General features: G+C 41.0%; 1 protein-coding gene across 2 annotated transcripts; it reads left to right on the top strand.

Moving 5' to 3' along the window:
* The first annotated feature begins 331 nt into the window (after window positions 1-331).
* Window positions 332-24,921, top strand: LOC119138224 (dedicator of cytokinesis protein 9-like). Of its 2 annotated transcripts, none has more exons than XM_037278070.1 (52): window positions 332-561; window positions 2,030-2,146; window positions 4,783-4,872; window positions 5,272-5,354; window positions 5,995-6,064; window positions 6,293-6,388; window positions 6,732-6,866; window positions 6,958-7,132; window positions 7,246-7,301; window positions 7,517-7,591; window positions 7,675-7,815; window positions 7,902-8,249; window positions 8,342-8,424; window positions 8,922-9,044; window positions 9,133-9,212; window positions 9,303-9,490; window positions 9,890-9,955; window positions 10,359-10,451; window positions 10,599-10,710; window positions 11,460-11,578; window positions 11,738-11,824; window positions 11,944-12,033; window positions 12,119-12,234; window positions 12,311-12,380; window positions 12,468-12,593; window positions 12,972-13,043; window positions 13,124-13,270; window positions 13,366-13,449; window positions 13,533-13,644; window positions 13,832-14,010; window positions 14,181-14,288; window positions 14,742-14,862; window positions 15,207-15,313; window positions 16,082-16,190; window positions 16,513-16,579; window positions 16,656-16,703; window positions 16,954-17,090; window positions 17,351-17,466; window positions 17,664-17,801; window positions 18,550-18,732; window positions 18,816-18,929; window positions 19,462-19,677; window positions 19,749-19,806; window positions 19,901-20,007; window positions 20,281-20,403; window positions 21,138-21,251; window positions 21,464-21,610; window positions 22,325-22,535; window positions 22,809-22,999; window positions 23,161-23,261; window positions 23,377-23,515; window positions 24,019-24,921. In XM_037278070.1, exons 1-52 carry the CDS (start codon window positions 451-453, stop codon window positions 24,115-24,117), a joined length of 6,198 nt encoding a protein of 2,065 aa, XP_037133965.1. In that variant the 5' UTR covers window positions 332-450; the 3' UTR covers window positions 24,118-24,921. The 2 variants fall into 2 exon arrangements, with proteins under 2 accessions (XP_037133965.1, XP_037133976.1); XM_037278081.1 differs by having other exon boundaries at window positions 333-561; window positions 14,742-14,835.
* Window positions 24,922-25,468: the final 547 nt, after the last annotated feature.

The raw sequence follows: 25,468 nt of genomic DNA, 5'->3' as shown, positions 1-25,468 counted from the left end.
AAAAAAAAAAAATCAAGGTTTCTTTTTTTTTTTTAGTCTAAGATTGTTCCACTGGGAATCAAATCGTTCCCCAGATACTATTTAAATATATCCCCAGAGCAGGAAGCTGTGAACAGCATGATAAACGACTTGGGGTCTCAAGTAATGTCACAATATGTTCTGTCCTTTAACCTTATATCTAGCAGGAACAAGTCAATTTTTTAAGTAAACGTTTGAATGTAGGAAGGGCATCAGCTCCTCCTACTTACACACGCGCACACACGCGCATACACGCACGCACTTTTCCAGCTGTAAAGGTGGGAGGGGCCCTCCGCTGAGAGCTCAGGAGGCATTGTAACAGAAGAAAAAGTTCACTGGAGCTCTCACAGTCCACCCCACAACATGACAGCCTGTGCAGGGAAGTGAAGCTCACACCTGATCACGGACCGGCGGTATCGGGCACTGAGCGCCATGCAGAGCCGGGCAGGAAAAGCCCCCAAACGGGAGATGGTGATAGAGTCACCCCAGAAGTACAAGTGCTTGGCTGAGATTGAGGCGGAGGCTGGATCACAGGTATCCTTGGTAAGTTGATGTTCACCCACCATACACTTCATTGAGTGAGCTGAACACAAGATAGCAGTAATCGAATCTGAACGTTTCTAAACACATTCCTCATCTCTCTGATGGACTTTTAAGAGGAGCTTTGAAGATGCCTTTTAAAAGCAACTGGACGGAAAAGGGAAATAGCAGCTCCAGGGTATACCTCCCACAGGGGATTGAATGTTGATCCTTATTTTTAAGAACTAGAGCTCCCTTGCTTCCTGTGCCACAGATACTGGAAGTTTGAAAAACTTCACACATGCTTTGAACACACAGAAAAGAAAAAAATTATCTTAAAAAGTAAAGCATACACTCATTGACCATCCAATAGGTCTTTAATGGCGATCTGGTTTGAAAACATTTTGGGATTGGGGTATCAGTGCTATAGCCAGTCAACAACCCAAATGATGATGATGTAATAATTGCTGGGGCCTATCGCAGCCCAATTTTATTCAGGCCACTTTCTCAACATCTTCTCGGCAAATTGGCGTATCAGGAGCTGGCATTTATTTGCCTGCATGCGCTTTCAGACAGAAGTAACTGAAGCACACCCGTTTTACCAGAAAAATAGATGCATGTCACTGCAGCAGCACCACCATATGCTTTTGACACAACGCCAAAAGGTTTCAATTTGTTGTTCGCATAACACAAAAAATTGTGGATGCTCTACTACCTTGGCTTAAGAGTTAATTAAAAACAGATTTGACACATTTTAAAACAACCTTGCATAATAATTTTGACAATATTTGCTACCATCTGAACGTTAACGGATGGAGATGGGGGACAATTTCTAATGTGTTGTGGGGGAAAAAAGGCAACTACTGTAAAGGCTGGCAAGATGTTTGTCACACTTGCAGCTTCACTCGCCTCTCGTTGCGTCTGCATGTGTGAGACATGCGAGATGGTTCTCTGAAGAGTAAGGATAAATTATTTGGTATATTAAATTAAAAGAAAATACAAGAATGAGTAGAAATATGAAAGTGAAAACGTAATGTGCAAAGTAAAGAGTACAAAATAGAAAGAGTGCCGATATTTGCAAGTGTAAAAATATGTTGTATGAAAAGTATTTGCGCAAGTTCAGTGCAGATTCCTGAAGCATCTACTTAAGTAGAGTCTTGAAGTATTTGCAGTAGTATTTCTTTTACCCCAGCGCCAGTCCATTGTTCTAATTATGAGACGAGTGCTCCACTAGTTACAGTTTTGCATTTGAGATCATGACATAGTGACTGGTACAGTCATATGCACCCGTGCGCACGGGCTCATCCCTCCATCGCTCCCTTCACTTATCAAACTGTTCCAACTGATGACCACTTGTGAAAGAACAATGGCAACTTGTCCGCACAAGAATACCCTCTCCTACTAACAACAAGCTCTCTGACACATTTTACAGTTACCGGTCACGAGTTTGTTTTGCCACATGTTAATGCCATGCTATAATTTACTTTTGCAGGTCAAGCCCAAGGTCATCGAGCCCCTGGACTATGAGAGTGTGATCATACAAAACAAAATGCAAATAATGAGTGATGCTCTGCGGGACATGCTACAGTTCCCCCTGGATGACTTTCAGGTAAAAGTTCATTACTCCGACATTATTTATCAACGGTGACTTTAATTAGGGATTGACAGTGTCAACAGTATTGTATTGTTCATAGCTACCACATTTGTTCTCTTCATAACATGCAAATATCAAAAATGCGGGCATGAACCATAACTAGTTTAACTTAGGATAATCATGACTTGGTTATCTTCAACAACAACAAAAATAGCGAGCAGTCCAGAGACTTTTGTTGTTTGTTTTCCCCGCAACATTTGCAACAAAATAGATCAAACGTAAGATCATGGGCAGAAATTGTTAACATGGCATCTTCCTCAATTTTTTTCCAAACATCCAATCAGATTCCTAAAATGTGATGACAAAACTACTCATATTTAAAACGCTGTGATGGGTATAATATCCACTGTTGGGCTTCATTAATTTGCCAGCATTCATACACAATTTTCAGATAAAACTGTAATTGATACATGCTTCTGTAAATATTTTCAACCCTTTGCTTCACAATACAGCATTTTACTTGCAAAACAATGTAATGTTACCAGCCAGAGCCAATTTGCTGCCACAATGATACAGCCCATTTTCTGCTGCATATTCGATTTGGCATACGGAGATACGTGTGGGCTTAGCCGGCCTAGTAAATCCTCAATTAGCCTCTGTAATTCTATAGCTTTGAGTTTGCAATTTTAGCATCACCAAATATGAGAGTTCCTTTCATACTTATAAAAAAAAAAGAAAAGAAAAAAAGCTGCAGCAATCGACATCTATTAGGCAAGTTGAGACAGATGTGAATATTTTGGTGGAGGTTGTTCAAAACCAGACGTAACTATCAATCTTCTATACTATTTGTCTTCATTAGGGTCGCAGGTGAGCTGGTGCTCACAAGCCCAAGTGGACAGAAGCCCCAAAAATAAAATTTGTGCTCTCCTGCCTAACCTGCCATATGTTTTCCATCACTGGCCACAAAAAGGAGAGGAGGAGAAGGGAAAGGGGCTGTGAGGTTGGCAGTTTCTCAGGAGTTTACATGCACACATTCCGCCCTCATGCAAGTGCATGTGAGCGCACAAGAAGATTGTGGCCTGACTGTGTAAAAAAAAAAAAAAAAAAAGAATTGCTTCATTTAGCTGCCAAGATACCAACCTCCTCGTGCCTCTTTTATGCATCAAGCCCTTCTTCCTTTTGGAACATGCTGCTCAAAGTCCAACATGGAAAGGAATGCTCTTAATTTGACCATAATTGATTGATGAGAGTGTGTGTGAGGTTTTGTTTTGAATGATCTTGCATTTCCTTTCCTTCAAGAAAAGGCTTACTTACTCGGATCTGGGTTTAGAGCTGTGACGGTTCAAAAGTATGCATGCCAATTTGACTAGAAACTCACTTGTCCACAGTGCACTGTTGTCTGCGGAGGCGGGTTAGACCTGATGTTCATAATTTTGTGGATGAGCGCAGATCAATGAGGCTTCGAGAGGGAGGGCTGCGCTTTTGTGGGAGTGGTCAGAGACGACTTGCGTTATGGCCACTCAAAGCGGCTTCTTGAGCCCACACGAGGCGCGAGTGGCAAGATGGCGACAAATAAGTGCCCGTCCTTCATTGAGACTCCTTAAACAATAGAGACTTCAGTCTTCACACAGTTGTAATGTTTGGCATTACTATCACGTTAGCGTTTACATATTCTAGTTGGAATGACGAGCTGTGATGTTTTTTTTCTTTTATAAAAAAAAAAAAGCCCTTTCGGTGCCACGCTAATCCTAAAAATATTACTTTGCTCCTGGTCTACTCATCAATGAGTGCAAATAATGCTTGCTCGCATCATATGAGTCATTTAAGAGCAATGACAAATCTAGGTCATTGTAGCTCAATTTTCCAGCACAACTTGCGTGTGTTGAGTAACATTTAATGGTGTTGTACTCCCCAAGCCCTGCGGCTCCAGCATTGATTTCCCCCTGTCTGGCTCTATATGTCTAATAAGGTTAAAGAGATTTTGAACTGGGCATCCTACACTGAAACTTCCATCACCTATGTGGCAATGCTGAGAAATTACAAATCTTCAGGAGAATCTAATTCAATAGAACAAAATGTGGGAGGTTTGGATTCTGCGAATTAGCAGGAGAATTAAAGATTAAAGTCCCAATGATCGTCACACACACACCTGGGTGTGGTGAAATTTGTCCTCTGCATTTAACCCATCCCCGTGTGATTTTAATCCATCCCCTGGGGGAGAGGGGAGCAGTGAGCAGCAGCGGTGCCGCGCTCGGGAATCAGTTGGTGATCTAACCCCCCAATTCCAACCCTTAATGCTGAGTGCCAAGCAGGGAGGCAATGGGTCCCATTTTTATAGTCTTTGGTATGACCCGGCCGGGGTTTGAACCCACAACCTTCCAGTCTCAGGGCGGACACTCTACCACTAGGCCACTGAGCTGGTAGAATCCGCAAATGAATATACTGTTGATGTTTTTCCAATTATAAAACCGTAAAAAACAGTCGCAGGGACTCTACAACCGGAACCATTTATCAGGCCTACTAGATTACATCAAAACGTTAGTTAATTTCTACTTCAGAATGACTTGATGTCACTTTTAACTATCATTTGATTCTGAGCAAAATTGAGCAGAAGAGATTTCGATTGTTTCATTTTGTGCTTGTCTCATCAGATCTGCACGCTGAAGCGCCAGGGCCGCACTGTCTTCTCCACTGCGCCAGAAAATGCAGACCAAGAAACACACTCACTGTTTGTCCAAGAGGTAAAAACACCACATGAACCCCGCTAACACGTTCATTTCGGTTTCAAAGGCTGAAGAAGAGTCGAGCGGCTCAGATGAAACAGAAATGATTGCAAATGTTAGCCTGGGATTGAACTTTTCCACTCTCTGTGAAATACACAGCAGATGGGTGTTGTTTTTGATGCTACGCATGTTTCAGCTGACTGTGATGAGGGTGCGGCGTGATTGAAAGTGGAAAACGCATTTTGCCTTAGTTTATGGCATAAATGACAGCATACAAATGGGAATATTTCCAGAATATGTGCCTCTTTCCTCATGTTATGAATTTACAAAACAGATATCTTTAAGTAGGTACATTTTATTTGGGCATTTACATAGTATTTATTTTACAATGCATCATTTTACTTTGTTTCTCCACAGTGCATAAAAACATACAAGTCAGACTGGCATGTGGTCAATTACAAGTATGAAGAATATTCTGGGGACTTCCGACAGCTTCCCAAGTAAGTCTTTAGCATATGATGGATGTCGGGTTAAATCTGCAAAATGTGTTCAGAGATGCACAGCTGAAGTTTGCATGTCTTGCAAATGTTTTATCTCGGATTAAAGCACACAGGGAAATTTGTTGTTTTGGAGCTACAATTCAAAACAATAGAGGTTGTATTGGTTATCATCCACTGATATATTATGCTATATTGTTGATATCGTTCATTACAAGTTCTAAAGTGTTGCTAGTTCACGTTTTTTCACTTGCACAACAACCATTCCTCTTCCAATTAAAAATCAGTGACAATAAAATTTCCAACCTGAAATTAATTAATATGCAAAAACTCAGAATTAAAGCTGAATCTGAGGAGATTATTTTTCCAGATGTTGAGAGTCATATTTAAGATAAGACTGGACAAACACTGGCCTTGGCCTTGACTTTATCCCCAGAGGAAGTTGGCTTTTGGAAAAAAAAAATAAAGGTCAAAGAGTCAACCGCCCTAACAAAATACTTGACAAGCATTCCTGCACCAAGTGCCTTTGAAAAAGTGAAGCGTATCAAATCATTTTGCCATGATGCATTTACCAATGTATTTCTTAAATGTGCTGTTATTTAATGAATATGTCAAATCAGGTCAAATTTACTTTTGCCTTCAGTAAAGTGTTAAGACCCGAGAAGCTGGCCACTCATCTTTTTGAGGTGGATGAAGATGTGGAAAAAGATGAGGTAACAAATCTTACAATGCCCCCCGCCCTCCTTCCTTTTCAGACCACCCATAGAAACTCTTAATTGTTCCTAAATCAACTTTAGTAGCATCTTAAATGCACATTCAGCAAATTTGCCTTGTAATTGAATATGAATGGATACTGTATATCTGCTTTGAGTTGTTTTCTTTGGATTTTAGGATGTTTTTGTAAAAGCCTTGATGTGTTTTTTTGGCACTCCCTCCTGCAGGATGAAGACCCTCTTGGGTCTCACAAGGGAGGAGTGTCTAAACACGGCTGGCTGTACAAAGGCAACATGAACGGTGCAATCAGTGTTACTATGCGAGTGAGTACCATAACAATGTTCTTCACAAATAGTGTATGTCCCATTCCCGAGTCGGTCAGTGCTAGCTGTTCAGGTCTTAAAGATCAGTACAGGCCGTTATTTTCTTATCTTCTTCCAGCTCATGTTTATGCTTTTGCTGGCCTGCAACTTTGCTTTAAAGGGTTTGTCTCGACACTGACTGGAGATTTCAGATCTGGAGTTGTCTTAATGAGGTCTAGGTAAGGGTATCATGGATTAGGGAGTTATAGAACAACACAAGCTGTTCCCTTCAGTTATGCGTGAAGATATTTCTCGAACTTTTTTTTTTTTTACCACTGCCTCATTGCAAATTGTCATTCTATAGTCCTTCAAGAGAAGATACTTCCATCTGGCTCAACTCGGAGATGGATCATACAATCTAAATTTCTACAAAGATGAAAACACCTCCAAGGAACCGAAAGGAACCATCTTCCTTGACTCATGCATGGGGGTCGTTCAGGTTAGGAGAGGAGCGCCGCTCACACAAACACACACAAATGAGCAAAAAAGTTAGATTTTTTGTTGTTGTTGTTCTTATCTTGGTTTTGCAGAACAATAAAGTGAGGAGGTTTGGCTTTGAGCTGAAGATGCAGGATAAGAGCACATTCCTGCTGGCTGCAGAGAGTGAACTGGAGATGGAGGAATGGATCAGTACACTTAACAAAATTCTCCACAGCAGCTTTGAACAGGCCATGCAGGAGAAACATCACATGGACTTAGAAGATGGTGTGTTTTTTTTTTCTACAAATTTGTCATATTATAATATTCTTCCATTTATTCATTTAAAAGTTCCTCATACTTTTATCAAGCAAAAGAACTCTATTTGATCTTCTCCGCAGATGAGGATGACGGAAAAGCCGACCTCTGCTCTGGACGTTTTCAGGACAGTTTTCAGGTGGGTTGTTTTTTTCCTGCTCCATCTATTAAGTGGAGCTTTACTTGTTAGCTCCTCTTCTGACCTTCTCTCAGGCACATTAGCGTTGTACCGTGCAGCAATTTAGAAAAAAAAAATCATAAATGCTCATTACAAGAGAAGAATCGAAATGAGCGAAACTCAATTTTACGACTATTCGCTGCTGTTGAATTTTTGGTGTTTCGCTTTCATTTCAGACGGCCAGCAATATTGAGTTTAAAACGAGGAGTGAAACCAGGCTGAAGTTGTTTACGTTGGACCCAGACGCACAGGTAATGTGTCAAATCTAAATGATATGTTCCGTTCATGATTTATGGCTGCCACGGCTTTCTGGCAAGGGTGCCTCTGCTCACAGAAACTGGATTTCACTCGCATTGAGCCAGATGTGCATCAGTTTGAGGAGAAATTCGGGAAAAGGATCTTGGTCAGCTGTCATGACTTGCTGTTCAACCTACAGTGCTGCATTGCAGAGAACGAAGCGGGACCAATAACCAATGTACGTTCTCGTATAAAAGTAGTTTTGTTGATATGCAAATTTAAATTTCAATTAATCATTTAATTGTTTTCTTTCTCTCATGAAAGGTGGAACCTTTCTATGTGGTTCTGTCCCTCTTTGATGTTCAGAACAGCAGAAAAATTTCAGCGGATTTCCACGTGGATCTCAACCACCCTTCGGTCCGACAAATGACACCAGGCTCAGCTTGTGGCCACGACTTGCACATGAACGGTTGTCAGGGTGAGGACCCCTTTGGCCGCCAGAGGCTGGCCAGCGGGTTTCCGGAGACAGCTCTCCAATACCCCAAGCAGGGGGTCTTTTCAGTCACGTGCCCCCATCCTGAGATCTTCCTAGTGGCGAGGATTGAGAAGGTCCTCCAAGGGGGTATCACCCATTGTACTGAACCCTACATGAAGAGCTCAGACTCGACAAAGGTGCCCGCATGACAATGACAGCTTGTTACCATGTACCTCCTTGATTTATTTGTTTGTTTATTACCCAAAAAATAATCTCCTGTCCTGATTAGGTGGCTCAAAGGGTGTTGAAGAATGCAAAGACGGCCTGCAGCAGATTGGGCCGGTACCGAATGCCGTTCGCCTGGTCTGCAAGGTCATTTTTTTCCCCCACTGAACACTTCCAAACACTACCAAATTTCCGGGTTATTAAGATTCCAGGCGAAATTTCTGGTTGAACCTAGAATGTGCTGCAAAATTTCCAAATGAACTTAATATGACCTAAATGTTTCATGTATATTTCCAATGGTTCAGTGTTTCAATATTTTTAGACAATTTGCCAATTTGGGTTCACCTGGATGCAGTGCATTTTTGGTTCTCCTTGAATCTTGAAAATTTTAATTTAGTAACGTTAGTCCACTTTAAGATATCATGCCATAAGATATCTTGCAAGCATCCCATACCATTATTATGACATTTGTGTGGGCCACAAGTCAGCTAGATTAGGTCAGAGTGAGGCTCCCTAGCTCCATTGCTCGCTGCAATTTCTGTCCGACTTAACGTTGCATAGAAGAGGATCTACGTGATTTACACTGAAACCCGAGATATTAAACTGAAGTGTCATTTTCACTGCGGCATTATTTATCCTCACAGGCCCGTATTCAAAGATGCATCGGGAACTTTGGACAAAAACGCTCGCTTCTCAGCTCTTTACCGTCAAGACAGCAGCAAGTTGTCAGATGACGACATGTTCAAACTTCTCGCTGACTTTAAAAAGTAAATTTCCCCCTTACTCTCTATATGCTAATATCCCTCCAAGATATTCTTACATCTGTTTTCCTTCATTATTCGACTCTCCCAACAGACCAGAGAAAATGGCTAAACTCCCTGTGCTGTTGGGGAACCTGGATATAACCATTGATTGCGTGGCCCCGGATGTGACCAGTAAATCTACTAAATGTTGACACAAAAATAATGTAATCCTCTACCAAAAGCAACTTTATATCAAAGCACCTTCTTGTCCCCTTACTGCAGATTGCCTCACTTCCTCCTACATCCCTTTGAGGAACTTTGACGTAAATGGGTCAAGCAGCGCCGCTCTGGAAGTGGAGGAATTTGTACCCACCATAGCCAAGTGCTCCCAACCCTTTACCATCTATAAAAACCATCTTTATGTACACCCAAAGCACCTCAAATATGATGGTCAGAAATCTTTTGCTAAGGTATGTGCAGTTAAACCAATTTTAAAGAGTTTTTTTCCTCTTCTTATTTGCCCCATTGTTATTGAAATATGCAGCTTTCATTTTCCGCAATATTTTTTTTTCACTGGTCTGGGACATTTCCGTTTCCATTTATTTTAGCTGTCAGCGGGATTTTGCCATTTCAGAAGAAATTAGAAATCCAGGTCCAGAAAGTAAATACCCTGCCACAGTTTGGCTTCAGTCACAGGTGCTCCACTGGTGCTTCTACTCACCATAGAAGGTTGAGTAGAAGCATCTGTGAAACTATGGGAGGGCTTTTACTGCATTTCCCATCTCTGAAAGTCACAGGCTGAGGATTTTTTTTTTTTTTTTTTTACATTTTCTAGTTATCCTTCCTCAATGTATGCCCTCTCTCTTCAGGCCAGGAATATTGCAGTTTGCATTGAATTCAAGGATTCTGACAAAGAGGAAGCCCAGCCGCTAAGGGTATGTTTGCATGAGGATTTTTTTTGCAGAGATAAAATATTTGCCAGGTCAGTAGTTGGAAAAACACCAAATAAATACATCAGCATACGAGTTCAGAAATTGGCATATAAGTAATATGACACAATCGGATTCATTAGGCATCGATTGAATGGACACTTAATGGAAAATTGCTTTAAGAAGAGGGAGGGATCCAAATCATGAGTAATTTTCAAGTCTTAACCCAAGTTACTGTGGTTGTGGAAAAATTGAATACAAAAAAGGATGAAGGATGAAATTACTGTAGATGTCGTAGTTGAGTCATGCTTGCCATACACCTTGTCTGATGTATTTTCAGTTTTCAGATGAGTTTAGTCTTTTTGTTTTAGCCTAATGAACCATATCTGCTTTCTTCAATTAACCTCAGCGCATCTATGGTCATCCTGGAACTTCTCTATTCACCAAGAAAGCTTACGCAGCTGTTTTGCACCACCACCAGAACCCCGAATTCTATGACGAGGTGACGTTTTCGTCTCAGCACAATGGATCACTCGAGTAATCTTTGTGCTCGTGTGACAAGATGAGACTGTTTTCCAGTGCCACTTGTCTATTCTGCAGTATAATGAAAAACCATCATTTAGAAATCGCTAACTCTCTCGCAACCCAGATAAAGATAGAATTGCCGACTCAGCTGCACCAAAAGCACCACCTTCTTTTCACCTTCTATCACGTTAGCTGTGACAGCAACAAGAAGAAGAAAGATGTGGTGGAGACTCCAGGTAGGCTGTTCCTCGAGCACCACATACTAAATTGGTGAAAATATTGCCAAAGACAATGAACTCGTACCATTGCTGTGGAAGTGGATCAAAGGGGGAGGGTGGGGAAATTGGGAATTTGCAGAGTATGATACTATCTACCCAGAAGGCAACATTCATTTTGTGACTTTATTTGGCTTTGTGCTGGGCAACTTTTGGTCAGAATTCAAGGATACACGCGTTAGCAGCAAATTACCAAGAAAAAATGTGTGATAACTTATTATATAGATGTATTTGAACTTATCCTTGTTACGGGCCACATTGTAGTTATTTATGCTTTCTTTTGGAGGTACATTATGACTGTGAATCTATATCATAAAATTTAAACTGTACAAATTCAGAAGCCAGTAAATAATTGTTCAACTATTTTTCATTTGACTTTAGAAAGGGACTGGTAACAAAAATGCTTGCAATACGAAGTTGACGCACATGAATTGCCTTCGTGGGGCACATAAGATGCATAAATAATACATAATGAATAATAAATAATGAATTATAAATAATGAATAACAAAATAAGTAAGTAAGTAAATAAGTAAATAAATAAGTAAATAAATAATACTATACAAGTCTATACTATACTATACTATATTGAAGAGCACAAAGATGAAATATCCATAAGGTATTTCTTCATTTTATTCTTCATTATCTTTTATTTTCATGCTTATTGATATCCAGAGAGGACTGGTAAAAAGATCTGCTTTGTTCCTACAGTGGGCTCAGCATGGTGGCCTCTGCTAAGAGATGGTCGGGTCAACATGAGTGAACAGCAGCTACCTGTGGCTGCTCATTTGCCTGCGGGCTACCTCAGTTGCCAGGATGCTATCACAAAGGTAAAAATAATAAATGAACAATAGTCCATTTGTAAAGGACATTAGCTACACAATTCCAATTATTCCGATTTGAAAGCTCCCAGTGGGATTTGATTGCGAGCCTTTACGAACCACTTACTATTCTAGTCATGTATCTCAATTCACCTTTTGTCATTGCAGCATTCTACCTTGGACATCAAGTGGGTTGATGGAGGAAAGCCGCTGTTCAAAGTCTCAACACATCTTGTTTCCACAATTTACACTCAGGTATCATGTCAATAACCACATAAAGACCTCTCATTGCTTGCTGTTTGGAAAGTGTAATTTAAGCTCTTCAGCATTCACTATTTCTTCTAAAATTCCCCAACAATTCCGAATTCAATTAGGATCAACACTTGCACAACTTCTTCAACCACTGTGAAAGCCTCAAAGTGTCAGAACAAGCAACAGAGGGCGGGCTGGTGAAATTCCTAAAGGTTACACATTTCATTTCTTCAGGGACAATGAGACTCGCCATGTATTCATGTCGTAATAAATGCCAACTACTCCCTTCTTTGCCAGAGTCTCCACGCGGTTGAAGGGCATATCATGGTGAACTTTCTTCCCACCATCCTCAACCAGCTGTTCTGTGTCCTCACCAGCGCCACGCATGAAGATGTGGCTGTCAACGTGACGAGGCGAGGCCACAACCCTCTGCACCGTGGGCTACACTGCACTTTTATTTCCCATTTAACAATCTCTCTTTCCCATTAGGGTAATGGTGCACATTGTAGCGCAATGCCACGAAGAAGGGCTTGAGCATTACCTGAGGTCTTATGTCAAGGTTGCAATGTGTATTGTGGATACAACGTAAACAACGGCAATGCTTTCTCCATTTCAAAAACATGACATATTTTTTCCCTTTGAACAGTTTGTCTTCAAACCAGAGCCGTATTCCTCCAATAATGAAAAGAATGTTCATGAGGAGCTGACAAAAGCCATGACAGCAATTCTGAAGCCATCCACAGATTTCCTAACAAGAAACAAGCTACTGAAGGTATTCACAGCTAGCTATTAAAAAAAATCCTTGATACATGTGGAAGTGAAGAAGCAATCATCAATGTGTTCCCAAGTATTTCTTTAGAAAGGTTAAGTAGAGTTTCTGACATATTTCAAACAAAAATACATACAATGATAAAGACATAATGGTATTTGTACAACTTTAAAATAAATAAGTAAATGACCTCAAAATTAATAGATTATTTTGAGAATGTTCCACAATGTTGTTTTTGCTACCAGACTTTTTCCACCGGTTTGGACTGTATTAACCTTTAAACATGAATAGACAGTGCAATACCAAGAAATTAAGTAAGCCTCTTTTTGTGTTGTTGTTTTTCCTGCTTCTTTTCTAACAAATGTTTACTTTGCATTGCAGCATTCTTGGTACTTCTTTGAAGCGTTGGTCAAATCAATGGCTCATTATCTGGCTGAGAGTGGTCGAGTCAAAGTAAGTCTTTTATTGTAAGAGCCCTGGCCTCCATGTCCCAAATTGAAATTCTATTTGTTTAATTTCTTATCTTGGTGCAGGTGTCAAGAAAGCAACATTTTTCTGCCTCCTTCTACCATGCTGTTGAGATCTTGGTCAACATGCTGATGCCTCACATCACACAGAAATACAAAGACAACCTGGATGCGGCACGCAATGCTAATCACAGCCTGGCAGTTTTCATTAAGGTTGGTTTCAAACCCTGAATTTAGAAGAAACTATCTTTCTCCTTTGTTGAAGGTGTGTGAAAACATTGTCTTTGTTATTTCTATTCCCTCACCAGCGCTGCTTCACCTTTATGGACCGTGGTTTTGTGTTCAAACAGATCAATAATTACACAAACTGCTTCATACCTGGTGACACCAAGGTTTGGAAATGCAGCACTTTCAGACTTTGTTATGAATGACCTTAAAGCCACCGAGTATAACATTTCACATATTTTTCTTCCAGACTTTGTATGAGTTTAAGTTTGAGTTTCTGAGAATTGTGTGCAACCATGAGCATTACATCCCACTCAATCTTCCCATGCCACTTGGAAAAGGACGCATACACAGGTTCCAAGGTAAATTTGACTACAGTATTTATTACTGCCATGGATATCTTCAAGATGGAGTTCCAGTCATTTTAAATAATCCCCAAAAGTGTGTGCATCAAATTAACAAGTATGAAATGCAGTTTTATTTCATAAACAAACATTTTTTCTTCAATTTTAGTATGATTATTTCATTTGCTTTCATTTTCTTTCATAGATTTCCAATTGGACTACTCACTGACTGATGACTTCTGTCGAAACCACTTCCTGGTGGGTCTTCTGCTGAGGGAGGTGGGCAGCGCCTTACAAGAGAGCCGAGAAGTCCAGCAGATCGCCATCCAGGTTCTGAAGAGACTGATGGTTAAACACGCATTTGATGCCCGCTACGCTGCCAAAGTGAGTGTCAAGCTCGTACTTTAGTCAAATTGAGTAGTCAGAAAAACAGGTAAATCATTATTTGATACGCCCAGCTCCACAAGTAAATTCCTTTATTTTGTGCATGAATTATTTGAAGTCTCACTGGTTCTCCAAGTCTGGAATGACTCATCTAATAACTTCTATTCCAGAGCCATCAGGCCAGACTTGCCACCCTCTACCTTCCCTTGTTTGGCCTACTACAGGAGAATGCACACAGGCTGGAAAGCAAGGAGTCCATCCTTCCAAGCCACCACAATGTAAGTGAGACATCTGATGGTATCACAAGGAACTGCAGCGAGAAGTGCAATGACGCTAGAGAGTAGAAAAGCTCATTTTGAAAATCAGTGTTTTATTTTTCAAGCCATTTTCCACTGTGTTTGTCTTGACTTGAGTCGTGAGTGAGTTTAAGCGTATCATTCAGGGCACCTTAGCAGATTTTGTTTTCATCTAAACGAAGATGCATGATTTTGTAGTGTGGGAGGAAGCTGTCGAAAACAGATGCAAACTTCACACAGGCCAAAGATTCGAACCCAGAATCTTCAACCCGAGACAGACGCACGAGTTCATTATAATCAGACTGTGCTGCTCCAATTGTGATTATTATGAGCAAACTTATTGACAGAGCCAAAGTTGTCATTTTAAAATGTGGCTCTTGTCTTGTGAAGAAAAACAGCCGCACCCTTGTCTTTTTTGCTGTGTCTTATTGCCAGAAACCACGAGAGGACTTACTTGTGCCGAACTCTTTGGTGACCCCCCAAAAGCATAGCATCGATGGTTCTCTTCACAAAGATGTTTTTGGAGCAAGTGAGTTCCTTCAAGACCATCTTCTGGGTATGGCTGCACACTAGGTGGTTAAATTCATAGCACAGAATAACTGAAATGGTGAAAACCATTTTATTGCTATAGCTCCACAATACTTAAGTTCTTTCAGGATAATTTTCTCAGACCAAACAACTGGACTCGTGCTTAATTTTTGATACACTCACAGGTAAGAGTACATCTCCAATCTTAGTCTACGTATTTTAGACCACAATGTTTCATTCGTGAGTCCTGTCTGAAGTTCCCCTGTTTTTTAGCTTGGAACAATATCGAATCATTTGTTCATGTGTGAGTGCTGATAATTCTAGCTTGAGCCTTTAATGTAGCTGTGCACTAACCTTGATTTGTCACTGCAGCTTCTCCTCACAGCTGCACTCCCAATGCCATTCACCTTGCAGACTCCAGAGGTTCCCTGGTCTCCACCGACTCTGACAGCAGCCTGCTGGAAAAGAGTTCCGAGAAGGTAGACAGTTCCACCAATAGCACGCTGCATTTTTTCTTGTTCTTCAAAACACAGAACAGTTCTATTAGATTTTTTTGCTGTGTGATTAGCCTTCAGCTAAAAATGCCCCATAGCCCCACCTCTCTAACATCTTGGATAAATTTAGTAGGAGTCACTGTGTCAATGTGCTCTGCGAGCTGGTAACCAGTCCAGGGTTGGGATAAGCACAACCCCGACACTAATGAGAAAATAGATTGCACGCTCAATGGGGCTCCTCACCCCCTGGACCTTATAAAGCCAAGTTCTGCTTCATACCAGTGGTATGCGAGCTCCCTCTAGTGGCGTGGGAAGAAATGACTGCCTTCTGTTGTATTTAACTTTTAAGTTCAATTCTTGTCATCTCATCTTTACGAATTGTTTGTTTTTAAACTTGTATCTGGGTGCAATGTTTTAATTAACATTCAAGTGTCAGTGACGGAATCTATACTCATGTACAGTTTTTTATTTTGTTATAGTTGAGCCCGGTGTTTAAAGCGTGCATTAGGTTATAGAGGTTTAAAGTTTAGTTATATTCAATATACTTGCCATGTATGCTTTATATTAGCCAAATAGCTACAGCACCTCTTTTCAGCTTCCTGTGTTTTTTATTTTTTTGTCTTTTGTTTCCCCCTGGCAGCAAATATGCATCTTTTGTTTTACCTCCTGCTCATGGGTTTTGAGTGAAATTGATTTTCTAAGAATATGTTTTTCTCATTTTCAATTGAACTTTCTCCCACTCTTTTGCATCAGAACCATTGTGCTGTGGGCAGTGCCGTGCTGCGTTTTGACAAAATGGACCGAGATGAGAGCAAAAACCTGCTCATGTGTTTTCTGCATGTCCTCAAAAGCATGTCAGATGGTACGTAGAAAACAAATTTCTTTGTAGTATCAATATATCACTATTTAGAAAAAAAATCAATTCAGACTCACTTTTGATTTGCTGCATATGCATAGATGAAAACTTGCATAAAATAGTATGGTTGTGTCCATTGATTGTGTTTGACTCTGGATATATGTGTTTTATGAAATTACTGTCACAATCACACTGTAGTTGATTGGCAACCAGTTTTAGGCTTCAGCCATTACTGTGACTGCACAGCATGTTCAGAAATTGATGGATGCCTAAGCATTGTTGCATTAAGAACACCAAGAACATAACAGCTCACGTTTATTCCCCTCAGATGCCCTTTATGCATACTGGAACAAAGCATCATCATCCGAGCTAATGGACTTTTTGACACTACTAGAGTAAGTACGGCTCGAAAGCATACAACACTGTGTGCAAGTGGTCCTTATGCTTTAATTCATTTGGTTCAATTCGCAGAGTCTGCCTTCATCAGTTTAGATACATGGGGAAGCGAGTCATTGTCAGGTGGAGTAAATGTTGTTTTTAATCAAATAAGATTTTTTTTTTGAGTTCTTGAATCCTTTTGCTGTCATTACTGCTGCTAGCAAACTATCAAAACAGTTAATGCTGTACTATGTCCCTTAACCACTCCTGCATGGGTAAGAGTCCACTAACATTGCTTGATGCTTCTTTTTATTACGTAATTGCTTTCTTCTACTACGCATCTGTTTTCTGTAAAAGCAATTGTGACGCACATTTGTTTTGCTGCCAACAGGAGTCACGAAACGGCAATGTGTCTGAGTCCAGACAGGAAGTCGTTGACTTTGCCCGTGTCTCGAAACAGGGCAGGGATTCTGCATGCCCGCTTACAACAGCTTGGGGCAGTGGAGAATTTGTGCACGCTCAACAACAGTAAGACTGTCTTTTGACGAAGCTCTTGTAAACTACTGGAGTCTAAGGTTCGATATCCATGTCAAAACAAGAAGAAAATAAGAGTTGTGTCATATCTGTAACGAGAAACGCAATCAAATATTAATGATAGCTTGCGCAAATTACAATAACACTTATCATCTTCCAAGCAACATTGAGTAATCAAGCAATATCTCAGGACGTATCACATGAACAGCAATAAAAAAAAAAAATCTACAAAGACCTTGTGTTGTTGCCATCAGTGTACTCCCATACAGAAGCCGATGTGGCCACCCAATGTTTACTGGAGGCCAACGTGTCCACAGAGGTGTGTCTGACTGTGCTCGACACGCTGAGCATTTTCATCATGGGATTCAAGGTACAGTATTTGGAAATACCTTGAACGTGAAAACTAAGAATGGGACTTTTCAAATCAGTTCGAAAACAAACTGAATCAAAAATACTCCTTCTACAGATTGTTAGTGGATTCTGTGGCTGTGATGAGATTTAACCAATTATACCGTATTATTTTCCGCATGCAATATGTTCACCCCCGCCCCCCATTTCCTTCCTCAGAGCCAGCTGAACTCAGATCTTGGCCACAATCCACTGATGAAGAAAGTATTTGAGGTGCATCTGTGCTTTCTGCAGATTGCTCAATCTGAGGCTGCTCTCAGGCAGGTCTTCATCTCACTGAGGACTTTTATCTACAAGGTGAACCGTCTTGACATTTCAAATACACCATGGACTCTTTAATTCATGAATCAATTCATGATTAGGCCAGGCTTCTTAGTTCCCTCTCACTGCAGCATGACTGTTAACGAGGGCACAGAGCAAGCAATTTAAATGAATTTGCTGTGAAAGAGTTTGAGAGCAAACACTTTTGGGATGAACAAGTGGAGATTGGAGAATTGTGGGCTGCTTAACTCAGATCACAGATCCACATTTTCTTCCCTTACTATATGTGCAATGGCCTCTCAATACGTATGCCCATTTTTTTGTATCCTGTGTCGCTAAGGCCTTTACGATGTGTCAGAAAAGTTCTTGGATAGGCGTTGCAAAAGACCTTTGTAAGAGTTTTCCGCATGGTAGTACTGCTAGATGGATTCTTCCGGGATTCTCTGCAGCTCTGACATCACAACCGTCTTGATGTTCTTAAAATGGGTCCCCTTGATCCACTTGAGTTTAGCAAAGAGGAGGAAAAACTCATATGAAGCCAGGTTGGGGTGTAGGAAGTTTGTTCTGACATGGCGAAGTAGCCACAAGTCACCTTCCTTGTTTATTGAATGAAGCAAACGATGCGGGATTACTTCATAGAGTTGCTTGCATGCACTGAAGGGGATTTACAAATGTCTTCTGCAACACCAGCCCTCGAACGTTTCTGACACATCTTACAGTGTTCTGCAAAATCAGATTTTTGTTTCTGATTTGATTTTTTTTTTGTCTCCCTTGTAAACTCCAGTTCCCCTGCGCGTTTTTCGATGGCCGGGCTGACATGTGCGCCTCCCTATGTTATGAGATATTGAAGTGTTGCAACTCCAAACTGAGCTCCCTCCGCAATGCCGCCGCTAATCTCCTTTACATCCTCATGAAAAGCAACTTTGACTACACCGGACGTAAATCGTTTGTCAGAACCCACCTGCAGGTACCTGTTTCTGATGAATAGCATCCTTGGTCTGTCCACACATTGTTTGTATCTCAGCTTTGTTTACTCTGCATTCTGCTCAGGTGGTGATTGCTGTCAGCCAACTGATCGCCGATGTCATCGGCATCGGTAGCACGCGCTTCCAGCAGTCTCTGTCTATTATTAACAACTGTGCAAACGGTGATCAAAGCATCAAGGTCAGTTGTGGGTTGGTGATATATGATACAATGAAATCAGCTTTGTTTTTATGGCTTTGTACACAACCAATACAAACAGCAGATTAAAAAATGGCCGTGAGGATAAGCGGTTTGTATAATGATTGGATGGATAATAAAGTACACAGACCTAGGTACACGCTGGCCAGCCTCCAGGAGCACAAATGCAGCAGCTTTTTGAATTTCCATTAACCCTGCAATAGGCTTGTGACCATTCCAAGGTGTAGTTCACCTTTGGCCCATAAGGTCAGCTGGGCTAGGCTCCAACTTACCCTTGACCCGAATGAGAACAGTAGTGTATAAAAGGGAAGGTAGTCAACTTAAAGTCTTGTGTCACTTTCTGCGGGTGACTTCAATTTACCAAATGCTAGCTCAGTTCGTTCATTTATTTCTGATTGCTTTGTTTACTTCTACTTCACGTCGCAGTCCAGATTTAGAATCAATTCAAAGGAACATTTTCTATGCTTAAGTGGACTAATGTATGTAGTTGAGTGTGCACTGCTGTGTTTTCCAGCACACTGCGTTTCCATCAGATGTGAAGGACCTGACCAAACGAATCAGAACCGTGCTAATGGCCACCGAGCAAATGAAAGAGCACGAGAACGACCCGGAGATGTTGGTGGACCTCCAATATAGTTTGGCCAAGTCGTACACAAGCACACCAGAGCTCCGCAAGACCTGGTTGGATAGCATGGCGCGGATCCACAACAAGAATGGCGACCTTTCAGAGGTGACTTCACAAAAAGAAGAGATAGTGACTTCCACTTTGGAGCTAATCTGTTTTGTCTGCTTTACTTTCAGGCAGCCATTTGCTACGTGCACGTTGCAGCTCTGGTTGCCGAGTACTTGTGGAGGAAAGGTGAGCTTACTGTTTGCTCCGATATTTTTATAACCTCCCCACAACACTGTGGATTGCCCAAGTACAGCTTTGCTTCGTTCTCTTCATTTGGAAGGAATGTTGAAGCACGGATGCTCAGCCTTTCGCGTCATCACTCCAAATATTGACGAAGAAGCTGCCATGATGGAAGACGTAGGGATGCAGGACGTACATTTTAACGAGGTCTGCGTTCTACGTGTCATTCCAAAGCACTGATGCAGCATTTTTTTCTTCATTATCTCACGTGTCACCTAATGCCTGTACCATCGCCGTTATCTCTGCCGAGAGTGTGAATTGTGCTGTGAAATTATGATGGGAAACTCAAAACAGACTTTGACACAGGTTGTGGTCCATGTGTAGTTGCACACACTTCTGGCGTCGTGTCAGGGAACCACACTTCAATGGACAATTTTAAGAGGACAATAAAATGAGTCTGCAATGATTACATTTGCACAGGAGGTTCTGATGGAGCTTTTGGAGGAGTGTGCTGATGGTCTTTGGAATGCAGAGCGCTATGAGCTCATTGCTGATATCTACAGGCTCATCATTCCCATACACGAAAAACGCAGAGATTTTGAGGTACACAAATTTATACCGTTTTTACATGGGACACAAATAGACTCTTACTGTACCCCTATTTTGGACAGTGAAAACAGATTTACCTCCAAGTTCTGATGAAGACACAACAAGGAGATGCCCTAGGCCAGTCCTAATTCTGCCTATAATGGATATTTTAGCTGAGGAAATATTGTCAGTAACACCCAATAATGTTTATACAGTAGATGCGGTATGACTCATGGAGTATGTTGTTAGTTTTTGGTGTGAAGGCTTTCTGCGCTATGAGTGGTCTCCTTCTTGAGACTTGACTCGAGTGCCAATTATTTCCAAAATGCTTTTCCTTGAGCTACATGAAACAAACCGCACAGCGTGATTAACGGGAACGTTGCCATCTTCAGCAGGGATTTGAGCAGGTTGCATATTATGTATTATTTTTGACGAATACAACATCTTTATTCCCTGTACAGTACAGTACTTGCTTTCTGGTATATGTCTGAATCAGACAGGATTACTCCAGCTTCCTTAATTGTGAACCAGAGCAGATCATGTCGAATAGAAAATGGATCGATATCTCCATTGCTAAGATATCTGAGGTAGACAAAGACTGACTTGCCAATCTTAAAAAAATGTTGTTCTTGACAGGTCAGCTCACTTATCACTGCCAGTCAGCAGCCTCTTCAACCAGGAAAGGACCAAAACATTTACTGCGTATAATAACACTAAAACAATCCAGTGTTTGTGTTTTGGTGCCGCAGAAACTGACACACGTGTACGATACCCTCCATCGTGCCTACACTAAAGTTTTGGAGGTGATGCATACCGGCAAACGTCTCCTGGGCACATACTTCAGAGTGGCCTTTTTTGGACAGGTAATGCGCTACACTTAAGAGTGACTCATGGTTTTGTGGTGCCAAACAGTGTTTTTATTGATTTCTTTCACATCCCATTCCAGCTCTGCTGTAAGTGTGCACAAAAGTTCTAGACATGTGCATTAGTTATGTTATGCCTTTGAATGAGCATGCACAGCACAAAAGGGAATTGTGATAACGGCGTTTTCTAACAGCCTCTCACTTGCATGTAGGGCTTCTTTGAGGATGAAGATGGCAAAGAATACATCTACAAAGAGCCAAAGTTCACACCTCTGTCAGAGATTTCACAGAGGCTGGTGAAGCTCTACTCGTACAAGTTTGGTCAAGAGAATGTCAAGATTATCCAGGACTCAGGAAAGGTGGGAACACGTTTAAAGAGCGCTACAAATGAACAGTTGGGCCTGACTTACTGTTGGGTGATAGTCCCAGGGGAACATTTGGTAGGATTTAGTTTGTAGTAATCTGTGACTTTAGTTTACATTGAGTGACATGATCGTGGCCCTGATACTCTTCACTTTGACTGAAGATTTAGTACGTATGTTTGAGTTGAGCACATTGCAGTGCAGAGTCTATTTTAAAGGGGAGATCAATCCCAAAATATTATTTTCAATAAAATGTGCCCCCACTAGTCCAAACACAGCACTCTGATTAATATTGTGTTTGTGGAATACGAGTTAAACAGCAAAATTCACCCATTTTTATCAGGGATGGCCATTTTGCCACTTACTGGCGACTGAAAATGACATTATAGTAGCATGGGCTCAGGCCACAACCAATCATGGCTCACTTTCAGAAAACCGGTGAGCCGTGATTGGTTGTGACTTCAGACCTGGCGACTGTGATGCCATTTTCAGTCGACAGCAAATGGAAAGATGTCTGCCCTCAGAGAATGAAAAAAACAAGTGGATTTTGCCTGTGTAATACATATTCCACGAACCCTGTGTTTTGACGAGTTGGGCTGCACAGAATAAAATATTCGAAAGGAAAAAAATTGGGTTGACTTAGTCCCTGTCAGTGCACTGCCAGGTATCCCAATATTTTTGTCAGCATTGATGACTAATGTAAACCCACAGGTAAACCCAAAAGACCTGGATTCCAAGTACGCCTACATACAGGTGACACATGTCGTGCCATACCTCGATGACAAGGAGTTGGAGGAGAGGAAGACCGACTTTGAAAAAAGTCACAACATCCGTCGCTTTGTGTTTGAGACGCCCTTTACGGTGTCAGGCAAGAAGCAGGGTGGCGTGGAGGAGCAGTGTAAACGACGGACCATTCTCACCAGTAGGTTGAACAGTATTTCTATCCACGTGCTGACTGACAAAAAACATTGTTCTTGTGCGTTTGTCTACCAAAATGACCCCCAGCTATTCACCCTAGGTCACTGCATGGAAGTAAATCAGAAATTTCATCCTGTTTACTTCTTTCCAGAGTGAAAGATCGATGATTGTCCTGTTGGCCTAGTATGGTTTCTCATGCTCAGTGTAGCACCATAGATAGAAAAGCCAAACAAAACAAGTAGAAGTTCTATACGATATCATTTATTTTCCCCTTTAGCCACCCACTGTTTTCCATATGTGAAGAAGCGAATCGCTGTCATGTACCAACATCAGAGTGACCTCAGCCCCATCGAGGTTGCCATAGATGAGATGAGCGCAAAAGTGGCTGAACTGCGCTTGGTGTGCTCGGCCTCCGACGTGGACATGATCCGGCTACAGCTCAAACTGCAAGGCAGTGTTTGTGTTCAGGTGCGTGTATATTTGTAGATAACTGGTCAACATTTTAGGCTGATCTGTCCAACTTAATTTTTTCACACGTTATTTAATTCCAAAATTTTGACGTGATTTAGAAATAACACATTTGCTAATAACAATGATATGTACTGTAATGATCAACAAATCATCGCCAGGTCAACGCTGGTCCTCTTGCTTATGCCAGAGCCTTTTTAGATGACACGAGTGCCAAGAAATATCCAGACAATAAGGTCAAACAGCTCAAAGAGGTCTTCAGGTAAGTTTAGAGGGACATCTTCCCGTAGGCCATTACCTTTTTTTATATCTTTCATTGTGAATAGATTTATTGTCACTTTCAATTGGCACTAAAACTTTAGGCCGTGCTTTGGCAGGCATTTTGCAGAGGCCTGCGGCCAGGCGCTGGATATAAATGAGCGGTTGATTAAAGAGGATCAGCAGGAGTATCATGATGAAATGAAGGCCAACTACAGGGATCTGACCCGGGAGCTGTCAAACATTATGCATGAGCAGGTAATCGGGACGCTAATGGTGGAGAGTCGTTTAAGATGAGGCATATTTATTTTTGTTTACAGCAGAATAGAGACTGCTTGAAAAATATTACTCGAACATCAATATGCTCTTACACTTTTAAAAATGCTTCACAGTGATGCCTTGAAATACAAGTGACCTGATTCAAGTGACACTTGATATGATGATTGCTTGAGTTGACTGAAAACTTGAAAACTCATCTCAACTCAATTTACAACAAGTGATAGTTTGGCAAATAAAATACATGTTGTACTTGTAGGGTTCATGTTTTAGTTTTGAATCAAATTTTGGAAAGAGAATTTCCAAATTAAATCAGTGGTGTGTCCCTTTAAGCAACTTGTTGCTATTTTGCCATTTCTATTTATTTCAAAAGCGAGAGATGATCCAAAATAAAAAGTGTTGTCATGGAACGAATTAAACTGCATAGTCTTCCTGAAAAAAAAAAACGCATTTCCTAGTCTTTAATAGTCAACTATTTCTTCCAGATCAACTCAGTGAATGATGGCATGAGGAGCTCTTTGTCAGACTCAATGGGTATCTTCAGTGCCATTAGTGGCACACCCAACAGCTCTACCATGTTCTGACATTTCACATCAATAATCAGGCTCTCTCATCTTTGCATGCTAGATGCAGTCACGTCTCCACTCAAGTCCGTAAATAAATTGCCGGTGCTAATAACTGGCATTTGTTGTTCTTTCTTTCTGATGCACTCCCCTGCTGTGATCTGGAGGTGCTTGTCTTTTTGTTTCCCATGGAGACAACAGTGAATCGTTACTGACATTTTGAAATTTGCATTGGCCAACAGTTGTGTTTAGCCTCCTATGAGTATTGATCACGTAGCTGCAGTACAGATTGGAGAGGTTTCCTGCCTACAGCCATACTTCCATCTTGTGTAATTTCTATGGCGCATGTAATGTGTGCAACCTTTTTAGATCCTCATAGAAGTATTATTTTAGTGGGGGCAATTTTTGCTTTGACTTGCGATCAACAGAGCATATAACAATACTCACATTTATATATTCTTCATCCTCTGTGAATAATTTTACTGCAATTTACTTATCTCCATGTATATTCATATGTCTGTATTTTACTGCCAAGGACTTCACATTAGAAGGAGCACCTCAATGTCCTATGAATTGAAAGTACAATTTTACAGCGTGCTATGTTTTACTTATTAAAAATACATTCCAATTGTGCTATAATGTACACCGTGGTCACGTAACAACTTCTACTTGTGTCTCAAGCCACCACTGTACCTTTTTTGTGTAGCGGACACGTGCAATACTTAAACTGTATATCGTCACGGCACTCAACTGCGGCATATGGACATACTTTCGTTTTAATTCCCAAAATTATTTTGTACCTCAAATAAAGTGTTTTTCAAAGAAATATGATTCAGTTTATTTGATGTCTTCAGGACAGGGGTGTAAACTGATAATTAGATGGGGGGGGGTTGGGCACGTAAAGGGGCACAGATGTAAAACAAAACCAGCAGACAGAAAAGTGCAAACAAGTCCAGATAGGACTGTGCTACTGTTGTGCTTGAGTCACAAATTGTGCTTTTGACCTTTTCCTCTTAATGTTTACAATATAAGTACACTTCCCATCCTTCCCCTCGAATGAAACACACACACACATCTGGAGGGTGACTTTTAAATGTTTTTTTTGTCTTCCTCCCTCTGCAGCAGCCCCAATTACCACACAAATAAAGATTTTTTTAGACAAACCGCCAACGCTATTTATCAGTGTATAAATCCCAATATGGCTTTCCAACATCTACCTTTGGTAATTAAATAGATTTCAATAACAGGGAAATCTAATTTTGGTGGGGATCAGACAAGATAAAGGCATTAGATGTTTTTTCCCAACAGCACCAAAGGAAGTGTCAACACTACAGAATCATTTGGCTTTGAGGAAAATCTGCTCTACCCTTCA

The sequence above is a fragment of the Syngnathus acus genome, chromosome 2 (genome assembly GCF_901709675.1).
Source record: "Syngnathus acus chromosome 2, fSynAcu1.2, whole genome shotgun sequence".
Classification (NCBI taxonomy): Eukaryota; Metazoa; Chordata; class Actinopteri; order Syngnathiformes; family Syngnathidae; genus Syngnathus; species Syngnathus acus.
This window is presented reverse-complemented; position numbering and strand designations above follow the sequence as displayed.

What these genes read in the sequence shown, in the direction of transcription:
- LOC119138224 (XM_037278070.1), top strand. Translation starts at nt 451, where the DNA reads ATGCAGAGCCGGGCAGGAAAAGCCCCCAAACGGGAGATGGTGATAGAG. An exon ending in CGTTGGACCCAGACGCACAG is followed by an intron (nt 7,592 to 7,674) that starts GTAATGTGTCAA and finishes CTCTGCTCACAG; the next exon opens with AAACTGGATTTCACTCGCAT. An exon ending in GTCAGAAATCTTTTGCTAAG is followed by an intron (nt 9,491 to 9,889) that starts GTATGTGCAGTT and finishes CTCTCTCTTCAG; the next exon opens with GCCAGGAATATTGCAGTTTG.